Below are 18,059 nucleotides of genomic sequence, written 5' to 3'. Positions count from 1 at the left end.
TATATAATAATGATAATATTTCCATATCCCCTTTTGTGCCTTTAGCGTCAGGAAGCGAAAGAGGTATGTCAGGATCGTAGCAAGTGGAAATCCGTGGTCTCTGCCTACCCCTCCGGGAAATAGGCGTGATTATATGTATGTATGTATGTATGTATGTAATAGAAAGGTAGTCTACGAAAAAAACTTAGTTTGACATCCAAAACAGACTGCACTGTACTGCGCCATACATACATAGACATAGTATATACAAGTAGTTATAGACGCGCCACCGAGCGACCGGGGGTAAGAGAAAGAATATTCATATAAAATTTGGACAGCATAAGATTTTTTCTCTTTCACTCTTATAAATTTCGGTATTTCGCCATCGCCTACCTATGATGCCACCCGGTCGGTGATAAGGACAAAGCATGGCACTATTTTCTCTTTCCTTTTACAGGAATCGCAATAAGACTATCTCTTTCAAAGTGTCAGGCCCTTGGCGCCATATGTTTTGTGGTTTTGCGGTCACTGAATGAGGGCTATCGTTTTTTTGCTCACCAGTTGGCGCCTCTGTTCTTCTTTTAAAATTATGGCTTCAGCCCAGTGGGACTATTTCGCCAGTATCAAGGTATTAAGAGGTTTAAAAACGACAAAAATTGTACGGTTGTACAAGACAGTGTACGGTGATTTGTTAGCTCTTGTAAATCGATAGCTAGACTTTACAAGAAGCACGTGGACTACCGGCCGTTGACTCCAAGATGGTGGTTAAACGCGCTTCAAAATTAATTCTCCATTCATTGCACACTACCACATTAGTTTACTGTATAATAAGCTATCGATATTACACTTTAAACAATATTAATGAGCAAAAAACAAAGTAATTAATCACGATGCTAACTATCAAGATGGCGCTCGAACCGGAAGTCCGGCGCCTCTGTTGATGGTGGTCCAAAAGACTAAAGAACAGCTGTCAGTCATTGAAGTGACAAGTGACATTTGACATTTTTCATGACACTAGCGCCCCTAGCGGCGAATTCATACGCGTTAGCCCTCATTGTCAAACGTCAACTTTTGACAATCAATGTTACCGCAAAATGCCATTTCGTTTACCTGTCAAATTGGAAGCACGAATAGGTCTTAGATTTTACGCATCTTAATCAATGTATCTTTTACTGTACCTACGTTATACTTATGGTTCGAACTGAAATTAGTTAGTTTGAAACAGCGGGTCTCACTACCAACTCCGTAACTGCCTAATTACCTCATTTCCTCGCTTTCCTCGTTGCAAATTAAACTTGTACAGACTCAGAGTGGATTTATGTGAAGTAGTCTAACATGCAGTGAGCCATTTAAATAAAATACATCAATAAATAATTATATCTAGGGATATTCTTACAAAAATCCAATCAGTCCCCTAGTACCGTACCGTACCCAAAGGGTAAAAACGGGACCCTATTACTAAGACTCCGCTGTCTGTCTATCCGTCTGTCACCAGGCTGTATCTCATGAACCGTGATAGCTAGACAGTTGAAATTTTCACAGATAATGTATTTCTGTTGCCGCTATAACAACAAATACTAAAATATGATAAAATAAATATTTAAGTGGGGCTCCCATGCAACAAACGTGATTTTTTTACCGTTTCTTTGCGTAATGGTACGGAACCCTTCGTGCGCGAGTCCGACTCGCACTTGGCCGGTTTTTGTTACAAATAACAATTTAATAACATGAAATAAAACTATGAAAACGGATTATATCGCGTATATTGAATTTATAATACATGAGCCTTATGAACCGATTTTGCATGTACAACCAGCCTTAAAGTTTGTAGTCTATGATTGTTTATATATTAGTATGTGGGTATTTTTGCACTTTGTAATTTTTCCTCAGTCACCCGTTGACCACGAACGCTGTAAAGAGTTCGAAACGTCGGGATGTATTATAAATTCAATATACGCGATATAATCCGTTTTCATAGTTTTATTTCATGAGTAACTATCGCGGTAACCGAAGACAATATTAATTTAATAACAATTATACGCGCTCCCGAGCACGTACGGCCGTCCGCTAAGTGCTCAGCGAAACCGATAATATGCTACTGTCTTTCTCTACACTACGTCAAGTGCACATTACGTCTCGAAACTTCCCATATAATACTTACACGTTCCGAACATGCCCTAACGGCATGTCTATGCAAATCCTCACTAATTTTCCGGCCTAGGCCAAGAATTGCAAGTGCATGTCGGACATGCATAAACGCGTACCGTACATTATCATTAAACTCAGTTCTTTTAAAGTCTATGAATATAAATGGACATAATCTCTAGGTTTATAAGTATTATATACTGACACTAAGGAAGTACAAAATAGACACGCCCTAAGAATATCAGGTGAACTTTTTCACTCTACCAGCTCAAGCTGTATTCATATATATATTTTTTTTACTAGCCTAATTTAGTGTCGCACTGCTGGGCAAAGGCCTCCCCTCGTTTCCTCCATTCGACCCTGTCGTATGTAGTGTCCCGCCAATCGGGATAAAATGCGTCCAAGTCGTCCCGCCATCTCCTTTTCGGCCTGCCTGCACCCCGGCCAGCACCATCTATGGTGTTCATATATTATATATTTTATTGGTAATAAACTAATAAATAACTAGTTTCTCTCATTGAACTATATTACTAACGTATTTACGGACAGTATATTATTGTGGTAAACAATATCTAAATTTACACAGACATAAAAAAACAACGACTAAAAATCAAGTTTAGTTTTTGATTTATTAATAGTACCTAAATTTCTTAGTTCTTAACTAACTAAAAATAAAACTAAAACTAATCTCAGAACTCCAAACTCGGGGTTTATCAGAGAGGTATGGATTGCTGCGCTCTAAAACTCAAATAATAGATGTGGTCAAACGCCTGCCTATTCATCATAAAAAAAATAAAAAAAAAGCTCGAAAAGCGGCCAAGTTAAAGTGGAACTGGGCTGGTCATGTCTGCCGCATGCCGAATGAATTGTGGGCCTAGATAACCACGGAGTGGGTGCCCCATGACTCCCGTGAGTCAAGCCGGGATCCGGCAGACATCGTCGGAGATGGCGGGATGCTCGTAACTTGGACTCCTTTTTGAGAGACTGGCCAGATGTAGCTCAATACCGGGAGGAGTGGAAGAAGAGGGGGGAGGCATTTGCCCAGCAGTGGGACATAATAGGCTCGTAATAATAATAAGACAAAAATTACTAAAAAGCGCCGAATAATGCATAGTGTCATCGAAATATATTCCAATATTTAAATAACAGTAAACGAAGGAATGCATTTCGGTCCAACCGTGTCGCTTCCATAATACAACAGGAGCCAATTTAGATTTGACAACTTGATACGGTTTTGATGCTATTTTGATAAGACCTTGAAGATCGAGACCAGGGATGGTGCGAATATTCGCATCCGCATCCGCATAAAATCGATGCGGAGCTTAATGCGGATGCGGATGTGGAACAGGTAGGTCTTAGCGGCGGTATAAGTGCTAGGGGATTTCGTCATTAGCCAATAGGAATCTCGTTTCGTTTTTGTGATTCGTCGATCGAGAACTTTAGCCTATGACGGACAGCGACAAGAAGTGAAAAGTTTTTTTTATTTGGACTTTAGTATAGTAATGCGATTGTGGGGCACCTATATTCATGTTCAAATACTAAAAGTTTCTTTTTGTTTTATAAAAGTTACTAAAGTGTAATATTTGACGTTTTTTTGTGCCTAATCTCGACATCCTTATCCGCATCCGCGGATGTCAAAAAATCGCCATCCGCAACACCCTTGATCGAGACGCTGATTGGTGCATCCGAAATGAAGTTAAAGACGTGCGTGTGATGCGCGCCAATCACCAAGACAAGTGGAAGTCCCTTTCTAACAAAAGCTGTCAAAAAGGGACTTCCACTTGTATTACAAGCTACAAGCTTTTGATAAACGGGCCCCTGGGCGACGGTAGTCGCTTACCATCAGGTAATTCATCTGCTCGCTTGCCTCTTATCATAAAAAAATGTTAAATCAGAATGGGCCTCCGTGTCGCTTCCATAATAAAGCAGATTTATGTAAAACCACAAAAAGCGGCGTTTGAAAGTCAAATCTTGACATAGTTTAAAATCCGCGGGAATTCATCATGTTTGAATATCTCGAGGGCCAATTAGCGTTCGCTTTAATGAACATGGTGGAAATAACGAGAAATACGTGCAGTGGAACCTGGGTAAATGGAATTGCAAGTTTTATCTTACATGCAGGTATTATGTTGCACAAATGTATCTATTGATGTAATTCAGAGGTTGTGTGCATGAATCCTGGCTGAATAATGATTATCTTTTCGTATTTTGTATACGGAATGATGAAAACGAAAAGGTGAAACGGAAGAAGAGATTAAAATATCAGATATTTGTATTAATTTAGTTTAAATAATTTTCTGATTTTCATTTGAGGGTAGATTTTGTTTACTTTAATTTAAATACCTAAAGATACAGAGTATAGTTAGCTAACTTCTGGTTCATATTTATAATCATGATTAGAGTATATTAGATGTATATTAGATTAGATTAGATAAGTAGATTAGATGTGCATACTTCCAGTCCTTACCTACGGTGCTCAGACTTGGTCTTTGACGGAAGCTCAGAAGTCCAAACTCGGGGTTTGTCAGAGAGGTATGGAGCGCAGCATATTAGGTGTGAAACTCGAGGATCGCATCCGGAACACCACGCTGCGCTCTAAAACCCAAATAATAGATGTAGCTCGGAAAGCGGACAAGTTAAAGTGGGACTGGGCTGGTCATGTCTGCCGCATGCCGAATGACATGTGGGCCAAAATAACCACAGCAGACCTCGTCGGCGATGGCGGGATAACTTGGACTCCTTTGCCCAGCAGTGGGACACAATAGGCTCGTAATAATAATAATATTAGATGAAGTGTATTAGTATATTAGTATGGATTCTGTGACTGTACCTAGTTAGCTAACCTGTGGTTCCGTTGTTACAGGCGAGTGGCGCGGCGAGCGCAGATTACTGGACATCACGAGGGACAAGCCAGTAAAGCTCTGCGTTCGAGTCGCGGTCCCCGTCCGGGACCATCCCAAGGTGAGCTAATGTTTTCTTTTTAGGGTTCCGTATGTAGCATAGAGTGACTCACACAGCTGAGGCCACCCACCGCGAATCGGTTTAATAAATTAATTGTTCATTTTCCAAATGCCCGGCACTTGGCCGGTTTTTTTTTAATTATTCTTAAATGGACCCCCTTCGGGTAAAAGCCTCCTCCACTTTTTTCTATCTGGCTGTGTTTAGCCAAACTCGGCCTGCTGTTACCGCTATTTCATCTGTCCATTTTGCGTATGGGTCTCTCGATCTTATTCCTGCCGGCCAGGACCAGTCTACCGCTCTCCGAGTCCATCGGTTATCTTCGTTCCTAGCGACGTGACCTGCCCACTTCCATTTTAGAAACAGGCCAGGAACAGATTTCCATGACCAATCGCCTCCCGAGCGAAAACTCTTATAGTGGTTAACGGCTATGTATGATGAACCCCCGTGAACGTCAGCTGCCGCTCCGTTGGTGGATTGAGGAATGGCAGCAAATAGTCTATAAAAAAATTTAGTCATCGCCTCCCGCTTGAAACTTTGTCAGATGATAGTTTAGGTGCTATTGTGAATCAACAAAATCGTCAGCCGATTGTATCGCTGTGGAAAGAGCGTCAGCTGGTCACATGAACATGTAAAAAAGGAAATTCTTTTAAGTCATCGGCGTCATCGCCTCCCGTTCAATACTTTGTCAGATGATAGTTTAGATGCTATTAATTGTTAATAAAACAAATCGTCAGCCGGTTATATCGCGGTGGAATGACCGTGTTATGCGTGTCGGTGGCTGCCATTCTTCAACCCACCAACGGAGCGGCAGCTGACGTTCACGAGGGTTCATCATACATAGCCGTTAACCGCTATACAAGTTTTCGCCCGGAAGGCGATGACTGGCGAAATTTGCGCCTGGCTCGCGGTCTATTTGTTTTTAGCGCGAAAGTTAGGGCGTCCGTAACTGGTTTTCTTGCGAATGTCAGCATTTCGCACCTTAGCCTTAGTCGCATATTCTTTCCATTCGTCTCTGAGTGGCCTGAATTTTTCTGGTTTTGGTGTCAAACGTCCATCCATAAGTAAGACATGGAAGTATAGCCGTGTCCATGGCTATCTTCTTAGCTGATAGTGGCAGTTGTGACTTGAAAATTTCTTTATTTAGACATATAGTACTCGGTTAATATGTGGTAGAATAGTTGCCCACGATAGGAGTCGGTATCCAAGTGTATGCTCAGCGAGGCCGAATGTTTGCAGTCCTCTCCACGGCCAGTCCTCGACAATACACTACCGCCCATAAATATCTTCACACGTTGTTTTATCTCGACGGCGTAAGGTGCATTATTGCGTACATGTTAGTGAAGGGTTTTCTGAGTGTGCTCGGCGTACGGTTGGTCATTTTGTTACTTAATTAATAGTGTGCAGTTAAGATGGTGCGTTTTACGTGCTGATAAATTGCAAAGGTAAAATATAATACAAATGTGGTATTTTCTATAAAAGGGAACCTTATTGTCGATGGCGCTTACGCCATTATTAACGATGCTCCGATATAAATACAATGCCGCGCGACGCTGTGCGGCGTAAGCGCCATCGACAATAAGGTCCCTTTTCATAGAAAATGCCTCAAATACTCGTTGAATATAATAGATTTGTTATACAATTTCCATTCTGATATTTGACTCTCCATTCCATAAATAACGATATATTTGCCTGAATTATTAATTGAAAGTACCCTCAAGAAAAACTATAAAAATGTATACTTTATCATTTTTTTTAAAACACATGCATTTTACTTTCCTCGTATTCGAAATGAAAAGTAGTGTGTTTGACTCGGGCGAAAGGCATCATTTCATCTCTTGGTTAACAATCTAGGTACTATTAGTGTACACCTTAATACAGAAAACAATACAATGAATACAGGAACTCAAGATGTAAATAACGGGCGATCTTATGGCTAAAGGCGATCTCTTCCAGACAACCCTTAAGTAACGGGAATTAATAAATAATTTTTCCCATGTCAATAGGCGTTTCAACTGGCAATAAGTACGGTTTCGCTACCTACTTATATTATTAATGGAAAAGTAATTAAGTCTCTTTATTAACTCTTTATAAAATTAACTAAGTAATAAAAGTTTTGGGTATGTCCTTAAACTACGTCCTGGACCCGGGTATGTCCTTAAAGTACGTCCAAAAGGGAGGTATGGACACTGCGAATGTCATCTCGCTTTGTGTGGTAGGGCACAGCACAGCGGATGTCATTCCAGATCTAGGGCAGAGCCCAACCGGGGAAGAACCTCCACCTTACAGAAAACCGCAGCCAAATAACACTAGACCCTACTCATAGTGTTGTGTTCCTGCCGGTGAGTAAGGTTGCCAGAGTTCAACGAGGGTGCGGTGTTAGGGTCGGCAACGCGCATGTAGCTCCTCTGGAGTTGCAGGCGTACATAGGCTACGGAGACTGCTTAACATCAGGGCCGTATGCTTGTTTGCCACCGACGTAGTTTTTTTTTTTAATATATTCTTTATACCACCATAAAGTTAAAAATTACACAGAAAGCGAAATACAAGCTTAAGTTACCTATTGTAAACACACCTTATACATAGGGGTTGAATAACACAAGTTGGGTGCACAAATGACTAGTACACACTACACAGTATATATACGGATACGGACGCCTCTAGGGGGAGCTTCTAAAGGTCTCAAGGACCGAGGCGAGAGTGACTGCTCCTGCTTGTTAATGCAATGGCTGCTATGAATAGTGTAGGGACATACAGATTATTTACATAACTATTTTTTGATATGGGCTACCGTTTACGAGATATTTACGAAAAACTATAAAAAGGAAGCTTTAAAGATGTGGTTGATATATACCTATCAAGTTGTGTAAAAATATGTGGTATTTTCTATAAAAAGGGACCTTATTGTCGATGGCGCTTACGCCATTATTAACGATGCTCCGATATAAATACAATGCCGCGCGGCGCTGTGCGGCGTAAGCGCCATCGACAATAAGGTCCCTTTTCATAGAAAATGCCCCATATTTTCTATTATGTTATAATCCGAAGAGGTAAATGAAGACTACCGTAAAATGGGGTGAGTAGGAGCAAAACTGACATTCAAACCTTGATAACTTTTTATTTTTACATATATGCAAACTGAATGGTGTATATAATAAGTGTTCCGGACGTTTGTATTTTAGTTTATATTCTATTTTGGGTAGTTTTCATAACTTTGACGATAAACAGGAAATCCCACCTCACCCCGTAGTCCCTCGTAATTGGGTTTTCATACAAAGGTGATTTTGGAAGATTGTTGGATCGTTTTTTTTATGAGTATTACTATAGCTCCATTTTAAATTGGAATACATTATTTTTGTAGCAGTAGCCTTAATAATAATAATACCATCTCACCCCCCTTTCATGTCCAACCCTACTCACCCCATTTTACGGTACAGTCGAAGGCAAAAATATCGATCCAGACAAATGGCTCATAAATATGTGAACACGACTTTATTAACTGAAAATAATAATATTTTTTTCTTCGTATATGACATTTATTTTCAGTTTATAGTTTAAATAGTAGTGTGTCTACTGGAAAAAAACACAAATTAAAATATTTTCATAGAAAATAATTTAATTTGTTTTTAGAGCACGACTTTATTGTCACATTGTAACATATTTTTGAAACTTTGGGAATGTATATATATTTATGCCCTTGACTGTACCTACGTTTGTATGGAAAATCAGTTTCAGGGAAGTCGTCCACTTCCGTCTTAACTTAGATAAGACAAACAAGCCCAAAACGCGGGCCACTTTCAACTCAAACAGACTGGAGTATTTACCAACGGCACGAGGGCCGAGTTGACTTGGGTTATATTATATGTGTTCAGGATATGGCGAGGAATGAAAATAACGCATACGGGCCTATACAAACTGCATAAATTGATATTATTCTACAGTACCGGTCAAAAGTTTATGTTTTTGATTACTCAGACCAGGGATGTTGCGGATGCCGATTTTTTGACATCCGCGGATGCGGATGCGGATGTCGAGATTAGGCACATAAATAACGTCAAATATTACTCCTTATTTATTTTTATTTTTAAAACAACGAAACTTTTAGTATTTAAACAAGAATATAGGTGCCCCACTATCGCATTACTATACTAAAGTCCAAATAAAACAAACTTTTCACTTCTTGTCGCTGTCCGTCATAGGCTAAAGTGCTCGATCGACGAATCACAAACACGAAACGAGATTCCTATTGGCTAATGACGAAATTACCTAGCACTTACGCCGCCTCTAAGACTTTCCTGTACCTACCTGTTCCACATCCGCATCCGCATTAAGCTCCGCATCGATTTTATGCGGATGCGGATGTTGAAAATAATGCGGAAGCTCCGCTGTTGCGGATGCGGATGCGAATATTCGCAACATCCCTGAGGCAGACACAATTTAGGATAAACTCGCATTATTGCATGCGCATTATTGGTGACACGCCCAAAGGAAAGCTAGTGAATTAGGGCCTTTTAAATGGGACCTCACGGCTTCACGGTTTCGGCGGCTTTGCAGTGAGGCCCATTTAATAGGCCCTAATTCACTAGCTCTCCTCGGTGTCATGCTTCAAAACTTGTATCACCGAATTAGGCATGTCACCAAATAATGCAAGTTTACCCTGCGTACATTTTTAAACAGCTGATTCCCTAAAATCTTATAGGCATCACGGGCTACAATTTAAACCACATAGAATCGCGTTGGTGGGTACACCCGACGTGACCGAAATGTTTGCGCATGACTCCATATTATCTGCCTAAGAAAGTGTTTCAGTTTGTGTCACAGTAGGCCAAGCACATGATTGGCGCGACAGTATCTCGCCGCGAGATTGACTACCCGTCTTTTACTAACTGTATGAATTAAAGGGGGACGGGTAGTCTATGTCGCGGCGACATACTCTCGCGCCAATCATGTGCTAGCCCGGCTGGGACTCAACCTATCTCTATGCCAAATTTCATCTAAATCGATTCAGCGGTTTAAGCGTGAAGAGGGAACACACAGACAGACAGACAGACAGACAGACAGACTTTCGCATTTATAATATTAGTATGGATATGGATTAGTATATTAGTATGGATACTGAACAGCTTTTACGATGACGGACGGTACGTGAGTGACCCGTTATTAATATATTTAATATGTTTGTGTCTCACGGAAGTTTTGGGTTGGCCTAAAAAAAGAGGGTGCAAAAAAAGACAGAATTTTTTTAGTAGGTACAATAACATGTCTGTTCTGGCTCTGTTTGATCGCGATCATCGCGGTCAACCTAACACACTCCTCCTCGCTTCGCTCGTCGTCGCACCTATCGTCTCTGTTACTTAAATGTACTGTTCCAAATGATTGATTTTAATTTGTCAAGTAATGGTTTCAACTTGCGGGTCAAATATCTCGGCCATTTTTGATTTTAAAGAAAAGTTTTTCCTTCAAAACATGCTTATTTTAGCGTATTCTCTACGATAACATAATAAAAAATAGGTGTCATAATAACATCACTCCGATGAAAAAAAAATTTAGTGTCGGCACCCCCTTTGCTTTAGTCCAACCATAATGTAAGGTCTACAAGTACAGACTAAATAACTCCCATTCCTCTTCTCCCATTCTTATCTATACAATATACTCGTAATATTAACTGTCTGTTGAACGCCTATCACAATTCACGAAAATCATTTGGGATTGTTGTAATTTTATGTAGAAAAATATATTTGAAATTGAAACATGTGTACTGTAGTAAAAGAGCAAATATTAACTTCTGCCCGCGACTACTCCCGTGGACAAGTCGTTAAACTGGATACAAATAGGGTTGCCAAAAGGTTGCCAACTGTTCTGTCAAATGATAGACGACATAGCATAGCATTGGTTGTGCCATTCTCGAGAACATTCTCCGTTTACTACAGGGAATATTCTCGCACGAGAACATTCCCCGTACAAAACGGAAAACGTTCTCAAGAGTGGCAGTATTAGCCCCGGCAACATCTCATAATCCACAGATCGGACTAGATCCTGTTGTGATTGGAACACTTGTTCCGAGATTCCGAATTCCGCGCGCCATTTTGTAAATTGCTTTACATTCGAGCGGAGTGAAATCTTGCGAACAAGCAGGATGATTTGCTGCCAACCAATTTGTTACTGTATCGCTGGCTGTGACGGAAATTGTGTATTTTCTATAAAAAGGGACCTTTGTCGATGGCGCTTACGCCATTATTAACGATGCTCCGATATAAATACAATGCCGCGCGACGCTGTGCGGCGTAAGCGCCATCGACAAAGGTCCCTTTTCATAGAAAATGCCCCATTTTAGGGCCACCCCACACTAGCGTCTTGTTAGTGTCGGCGTCTATCAGCGCTATGGAAAATGGCGTCGCTTCGCAGTTTCGCCAAGATTGCGCCGAGCAGCAGCCATAAAATGAGGGCTATCGTTTTTTTGCTCACCAGTTGGCGCCTCTGTTGATGGTGATCCAAAAGACTAAAGAACAGCTGTCAGTCATTGAAGTGACAAGTGACATTTGACATTTCGAACTATGGAAAAGACCACCATCTACACTAGCGCCCCTAGCGGCGAATTCATACGCGTTAGCCCTCATTAGTTTATGTAGCTTCAGATACCATAGTAAAAAAATACAGCGAATTTAAGTTTTTCATACAATACTTGTTTTTGCTCTATTTCGTTTGTTTTATATACTAGAGCTATATAAACTAATTACAAACCTAGATATACCTCATGTCATTGTATATGCAAAGTTTCATTACAATCCAACACGTAGTTTTAAAATGAGAACGAAACTCCGTTTGTATGGGAAGGTGAAATTCAGCCTAGCTTGCCGGTCACCACCATTAAAATGATATGAATTTTTAACTTTTTAAGGTTTTATTTTTGTATTCTGGTTTGGAAAATCCTTTAATTGAATCCTGACTGTAAGCAGCAGAAGTTGCTAAGCGGGCGAGGTGTTCAAAATTATCTTGACACGCTGTTATTCTGCCCTGCTTATAGCACATAAAAATATTATATGAAAAATATCGTTTAAATAAGAAACTTAAAATAAAAGAGAACAAGATAAACAATTGCATGACTTTTTAAGTGTGATTACTGCATTTACTGTTAGCACGGCAGTATTCTCTTAGCAATAAAGTCGCGTCACTTACGCAGCGTACTACGTAGGCGAACAACACGCAAACGCAAAGAGGCGCGGCGCGGAGCGGAGCGGGGTGAATTAATCTGTAGATGTGGTAGGTAGACTTGCCTTAATGCTGTTGTCAAGCGTGCCGGTAAGCGGGTGCAAATGCGGATGTAAATAAGAAGCACTAAGCGTCGTTTTATACACACCAATTTATTGTCTATTAATACGGCACACGGAAGAAACAGTTAGCACAATACACATCAGTCAATAAAGAACAGAAGGAGAAAGAGCGAAAGCGAAAGAAAAGTAAACTAATTAAAATACAATGCAAACGGAATGCAATTTGGCTCGGTAGCACGGTAAAGCGCACATGCGTCTCGCGTCGAGGTTTCTGAGGTACTAAGGTGCGCCCGCGCTGGCGGGCGGAATACATCGCTGTCAGCGCTGCAGCCGAGGGCCGCCCGTTAGACCGGTCCGTACGGCGCACAGCGCTGCAGCGGGACTCGATCAATTTACTCCACGACAAAGTGCATAGTTGCATACCCAGTTTATCTAATCAGAAGGTCGGTTGCTCTGTCCGCTAGTGATTTAAATACATATTTATATTGAGATTTTAAACATACATTATTTGCGGTTATTATTTAACTAGTTATTTATTTATATATTATATAATCTTAATATAAGTTATAAATGATTATAACTATACAAAATTATACATAAAAATTATTATTTTCAGAATGAATTAAGGAAATTTATACACGATAAATTACCAATTAATATACTAACAAAATAGAAATTATACATTAGATCGATTCCATTCCCACATCACCCCCCTCCAGAGACCGTCAAGGGCGATGGAAAAAAATTTTTTAATAATAATCTGGGACACGCACTGTACGTCCTGACTTTGTCTTTTTGACCGTGTTTTCAGTCTCTGGAGTAGGTTGAATGGACGGGACAGGAATTGGTACATTCGGCACATCAGCCAGTATGTATGCAGGTTTAATGCGGTCTATGGACACTGTTACACTTTTGCCTTTCACACGCAACTTAAACACTTTATCACCTCTTTCGAGCACTTCGTACGGGCCAGTATACGCTGGCTGCAGTGGTGGATGACTCGCATCGTCTCTGAGCAGCACGTGACTGGCGGTGTTGAGATCCTTATATATGAAGATTCGTCTATTGCTCGTATGGCGTGACGCCGGCACTGGAGTGAGATTATGGGCAAACTTACGCAGGCGTGCGACATAATCCGTCACGTCAATAGTGTCATCTGGCGACTTGGCGTGTAATAACTCTCCCGGCAATCTCAGTGGCTCCCCGTACACGAGCTCAGCGGTCGAAGCGTTGAGATCCTCCTTGTACGCACTACGTATGCCGAGCAAGACCAAGGGTAATGTGTCTACCCAGTTGCTAGTCGCGTGGCAGGTAATAGCGGCTTTCAACTGTCTATGGAAGCGTTCCACGAGGCCATTGCACGCAGGATGGTAGGCTGTTGTGCGACGATGCTGAAAGCCGGCTAGCTCAGACAGATGCTTGAACAGGCAGCTCTCGAACTGCCTGCCACGATCAGTAACGATGTCGTTTGGGCAGCCGAATCGTGATATCCAGCCATGTAGAAGTCCTCTGGCTACGGCTTCTGCTGTGATCTCCTGTAGCGGTACTACCTCAGGCCAACGTGTATATCGATCGACGGCTGTGAGGCAGTATCTGAACCCTTGAGAAACTGGCATGGGGCCTATGAGGTCTATGTGGACGTGCATGAACCTCGCTCTTGGAAGCCGGTATGTTCCGAGTGGCGCAGAAACGTGGCGAGTGACCTTGGCTCTCTGACATGGCAAACAGGTACGTGTCCATTCGCGGCAGTCTTTATTGATACCTGGCCAAACGTACCGGTCTGTGACGAGCTTTATGGAGGCATTAGCACCAGGGTGGCTAAGGGAGTGCAAGCTCTGGAACACTTGTCTGCGCAACTCCTTCGTGACATAAGGCCTGAGTGTCTGGTCGCTTTCGTTGCAATAGAGTTCGGCTTGAATACCTGGTAACTTGAACTTCTTCAGGCGAAGCGAAGTATCACTCTGTAGGAGCTCCTGCAACTCTGGATCTCTCACCTGGGATTGCGCTAGCTTCTCCAAATCGATCGGCTGTGTAACTTCCTCAACGCGCGACAGGGTATCTGCCACCACGTTGTCCTTCCCAGAGATATGCCTTATATCAGTAGTAAATTGCGCTATGAAGTCCAAATGCCTGAACTGTCTAGGTGAGCAGTTATCCTTGCGCGAGTTGAAGGCGAAGCAGATGGGCTTGTGGTCCGTGTAGATTGTGAAGTCCCTGGCCTCAACCATGTGCCTAAAGTATTTGAGCGCTTCATATATGGCCAGGAGCTCACGGTCGTACGGCGAGTACTTACGTTGAGCGGGGCTCAATTTTCTGGAGAAGAACGCCAGCGGCTGCCATTCCTCGTCGATATACTGCTGAAGCGCGGCGCCCACGGCGGTATCAGAAGCGTCTGTGACAATGGCCAGCTTAGCCTGACTATTCGGATGCGCTAGCAACGCAGCCTGACATAAGCTGGCCTTACAACGCTCAAAAGCCTCATTTTCTTCAGCGTTAAAGTTGACGGGATGAGAAGGCTTTACGGATCCAGTCAAAAGCGCATGAAGTGGAGCCTGAGACGCTGCTGCCCCAGGGATAAATCTTCGGTAAAAATTCACCATCCCCAAGAATCTGCGCAGCTCCCTCACATTCTTTGGTGCCGGGAAGTCCTTGATGGCATCGACCTTGGACGGGAGGGGCTTGGTACCACCGGCTGAAATGCTGTAGCCCAGGAACGTTACCTCAGGTGCACCGAAGACACATTTGGAAGTGTTAATCACCATCCCGTATTCCTGGAATTTGGCAAACAGCTGGCGCAGGTGCTCTTTGTGAGTTACTTCATCCTTTGAGTACACCAGAAAGTCGTCTAAATAAGCATAACAAAAATCCAGTCCCCTTACCATCTCGTCCACAAACCGTTGGAACGTCTGGGCCGCATTCCTGAGCCCGAAACTCATATACGGGAACTCGTAGAGGCCGAACGGTGTGGTAATCGAGGTCTTCTGGATGTCTTCTGGGTTCACGGGGATCTGGTGGTACGCCTTCTCAAGGTCGATGGTAGAGAAAACCTGGCAACCAGAAATACTATGAGCAAAATCATGTATATGACGAATAGGATATTTATCCGGAATAGACCTTGCATTTAGCATTCGGTAGTCACCGCAAGGCCTCCAGCCATTGTTTTTCTTAGGGGCTAGGTGCAGAGGTGACGACCAAGGTGACTCTGAAGGTCTGGCTGTACCGTTTTGTAGCATCGCGGAGAACTCGTCCTTAGCAATTTTTAATTTGTCCGGGGCCAACCGTCGAGGAGAGCAAGACACAGGAGGCCCTGGAGTAGTTCTTATAAAATGTAGGACGTTATGCTTAGGAACCCGATGTACGCCGGATGGGCGAGTAATGTCGGGGTATTCTAGTAGTATGCGATGGTAATCTGACTCACCCGACACCACTTTGACCGAAGAAATTTCGTCCGTGGAACATCCGGGCAAAGCCACGGCACACAAGCTAGTCGTCCTGTCGATCAGCTGTTTATTCTTGCAGTCAGGAAGAAGGTCGTAATATGCCAGGAAATCCACGCCGATTATTGGCTTCGTCACATCCGCAACAATAAATCTCCAAGCAAAGTCGCGGCGCAAGCCTAGATTCAGCACTAAGTGTAAGTAACCGTAAGTTATTATTGGTGAGCCGTTCGCTGCGGCTAACTGGTAGTTGGTTGGTTGTCGCCGATATTTCAGTTGTGACCTTGGGAAGACACAGACGTCGCTACCAGTATCCACGAGAAACTGTATCTTCGTCGATTGGTCAGTAACAAATAAGCGACCAGGACTCGGGCAAACGGCGGTCGCCATTAACGAGTGCCCCTTTCGTTTCCCGCCTGATAGTCGCACGGTTTCACGCACCTTGTTGCCTTCTCACCGAACTTCGCATGGTACCAGCACTCAGGAAACTTCCGATAACTTGACTGCGACCTCTGAGAGCTGGAGCGATTGCGGGACTTGCTGGATATACGAGATCTTGATCGCGACGGCCTACTGTCACTATTGAGCTGACTTTTTAGCGCTTTCATGTCCTTAGTCAACTCACTCACTTGACGCATGAGGATAGCCATTTGAGGATCCGGCGCTGATGCTGCGGCTACTTGAGGAGTTGCTACGTCGTGAACACGGTCGGCCAACTCAGCGAGCTCTTCAATTGGGTCATTGGACTTCGATGCGATCACAAATTGCAAGTTACTTGGCAGGCGAGATGTCCATATAGATAAAAGAAACTCATCGGGTATATTCGGCCCGGCCAAATGACGTAGGTGGCGAAGAAACTGGGAAGGTTTTCTATCGCCCAACTCTTCCTGACTAAGCAACTGCTTCACTTTCTTCTGCCGGGACACCGAGAGTCGTTTGATGAGCTCATCTTTTATTTTTTTATATTTGTCGGTCGCTGGTGGCGAAACAATTATATCCTCCACTTCGGCGGCGTACTGAGCATCGAGCTGCGCGACGATGTAATTATATTTGGTCGCATCCGAAGTAATATTCGAAACACTAAATTGCGATTCCATTTGGGCGAACCATACTGCCGGTTTCTCCGGCCAAAACACAGGCACTTTCACGCCGATGCGGTAAATTTCCGTTGATATGCCGCCATCTTGAGCGCCGTTTCTTTGTCTGTTCGGCCCGGGCCTCTCCGGCTCTTTATTCTCATTATCGCTCATTTTCAGTGCTCCACGGGGTCACCAATGTAGATGTGGTAGGTAGACTTGCCTTAATGCTGTTGTCAAGCGTGCCGGTAAGCGGGTGTAAATGCGGATGTAAATAAGAAGCACTAAGCGTCGTTTTATACACACCAATTTATTGTCTATTAATACGGCACACGGAAGAAACAGTTAGCACAATACACATCAGTCAATAAAGAACAGAAGGAGAAAGAGCGAAAGCGAAAGAAAAGTAAACTAATTAAAATACAATGCAAACGGAATGCAATTTGGCTCGGTAGCACGGTAAAGCGCACATGCGTCTCGCGTCGAGGTTTCTGAGGTACTAAGGTGCGCCCGCGCTGGCGGGCGGAATACATCGCTGTCAGCGCTGCAGCCGAGGGCCGCCCGTTAGACCGGTCCGTACGGCGCACAGCGCTGCAGCGGGACTCGATCAATTTACTCCACGACAAAGTGCATAGTTGCATACCCAGTTTATCTAATCAGAAGGTCGGTTGCTCTGTCCGCTAGTGATTTAAATACATATTTATATTGAGATTTTAAACATACATTATTTGCGGTTATTATTTAACTAGTTATTTATTTATATATTATATAATCTTAATATAAGTTATAAATGATTATAACTATACAAAATTATACATAAAAATTATTATTTTCAGAATGAATTAAGGAAATTTATACACGATAAATTACCAATTAATATACTAACAAAATAGAAATTATACATTAGATCGATTCCATTCCCACAAATCCTTTGAGACCTATAGAGGCTAGCGTCCACTAGACTCGCCGAGGCGAATCGAATCGAATCGCAATAATTCGCCTTCTATACATTTACTATGAATGGTAAATTCGATTCGACGCGCCGCGGCTCTTCGTCAATAGACGCAGTTTCATATTACATGTATAGAAGGCGAATTATTGCGATCCGCCTCGCACCCTATTGTGTCCTACGTGGGCGATCTCGTTGCGAACGCGAACGCCGTGGTCCCGCCGCGCCGCGCCGCGCCGCACCG

At 42.8% G+C, this 18,059-nt stretch overlaps 1 protein-coding gene across 2 annotated transcripts in view; it reads left to right on the top strand.

Moving 5' to 3' along the window:
• Positions 1-18,059, top strand: part of LOC134751163 (KH domain-containing, RNA-binding, signal transduction-associated protein 3-like) — a 232,377-nt gene that overhangs the window by 195,758 nt on the left and 18,560 nt on the right. For both annotated transcript variants that reach the window (XM_063686535.1, XM_063686536.1), the window contains exon 3: positions 4,988-5,085. In XM_063686535.1, the coding sequence (XP_063542605.1) occupies positions 4,988-5,085 (98 nt within the window). The remainder of the gene's footprint in view (positions 1-4,987; positions 5,086-18,059) is intronic.

Source organism: Cydia strobilella, chromosome 21 (genome assembly GCF_947568885.1).
Source record: "Cydia strobilella chromosome 21, ilCydStro3.1, whole genome shotgun sequence".
Lineage (NCBI taxonomy): Eukaryota > Metazoa > Arthropoda > Insecta > Lepidoptera > Tortricidae > Cydia > Cydia strobilella.
This window is presented reverse-complemented; position numbering and strand designations above follow the sequence as displayed.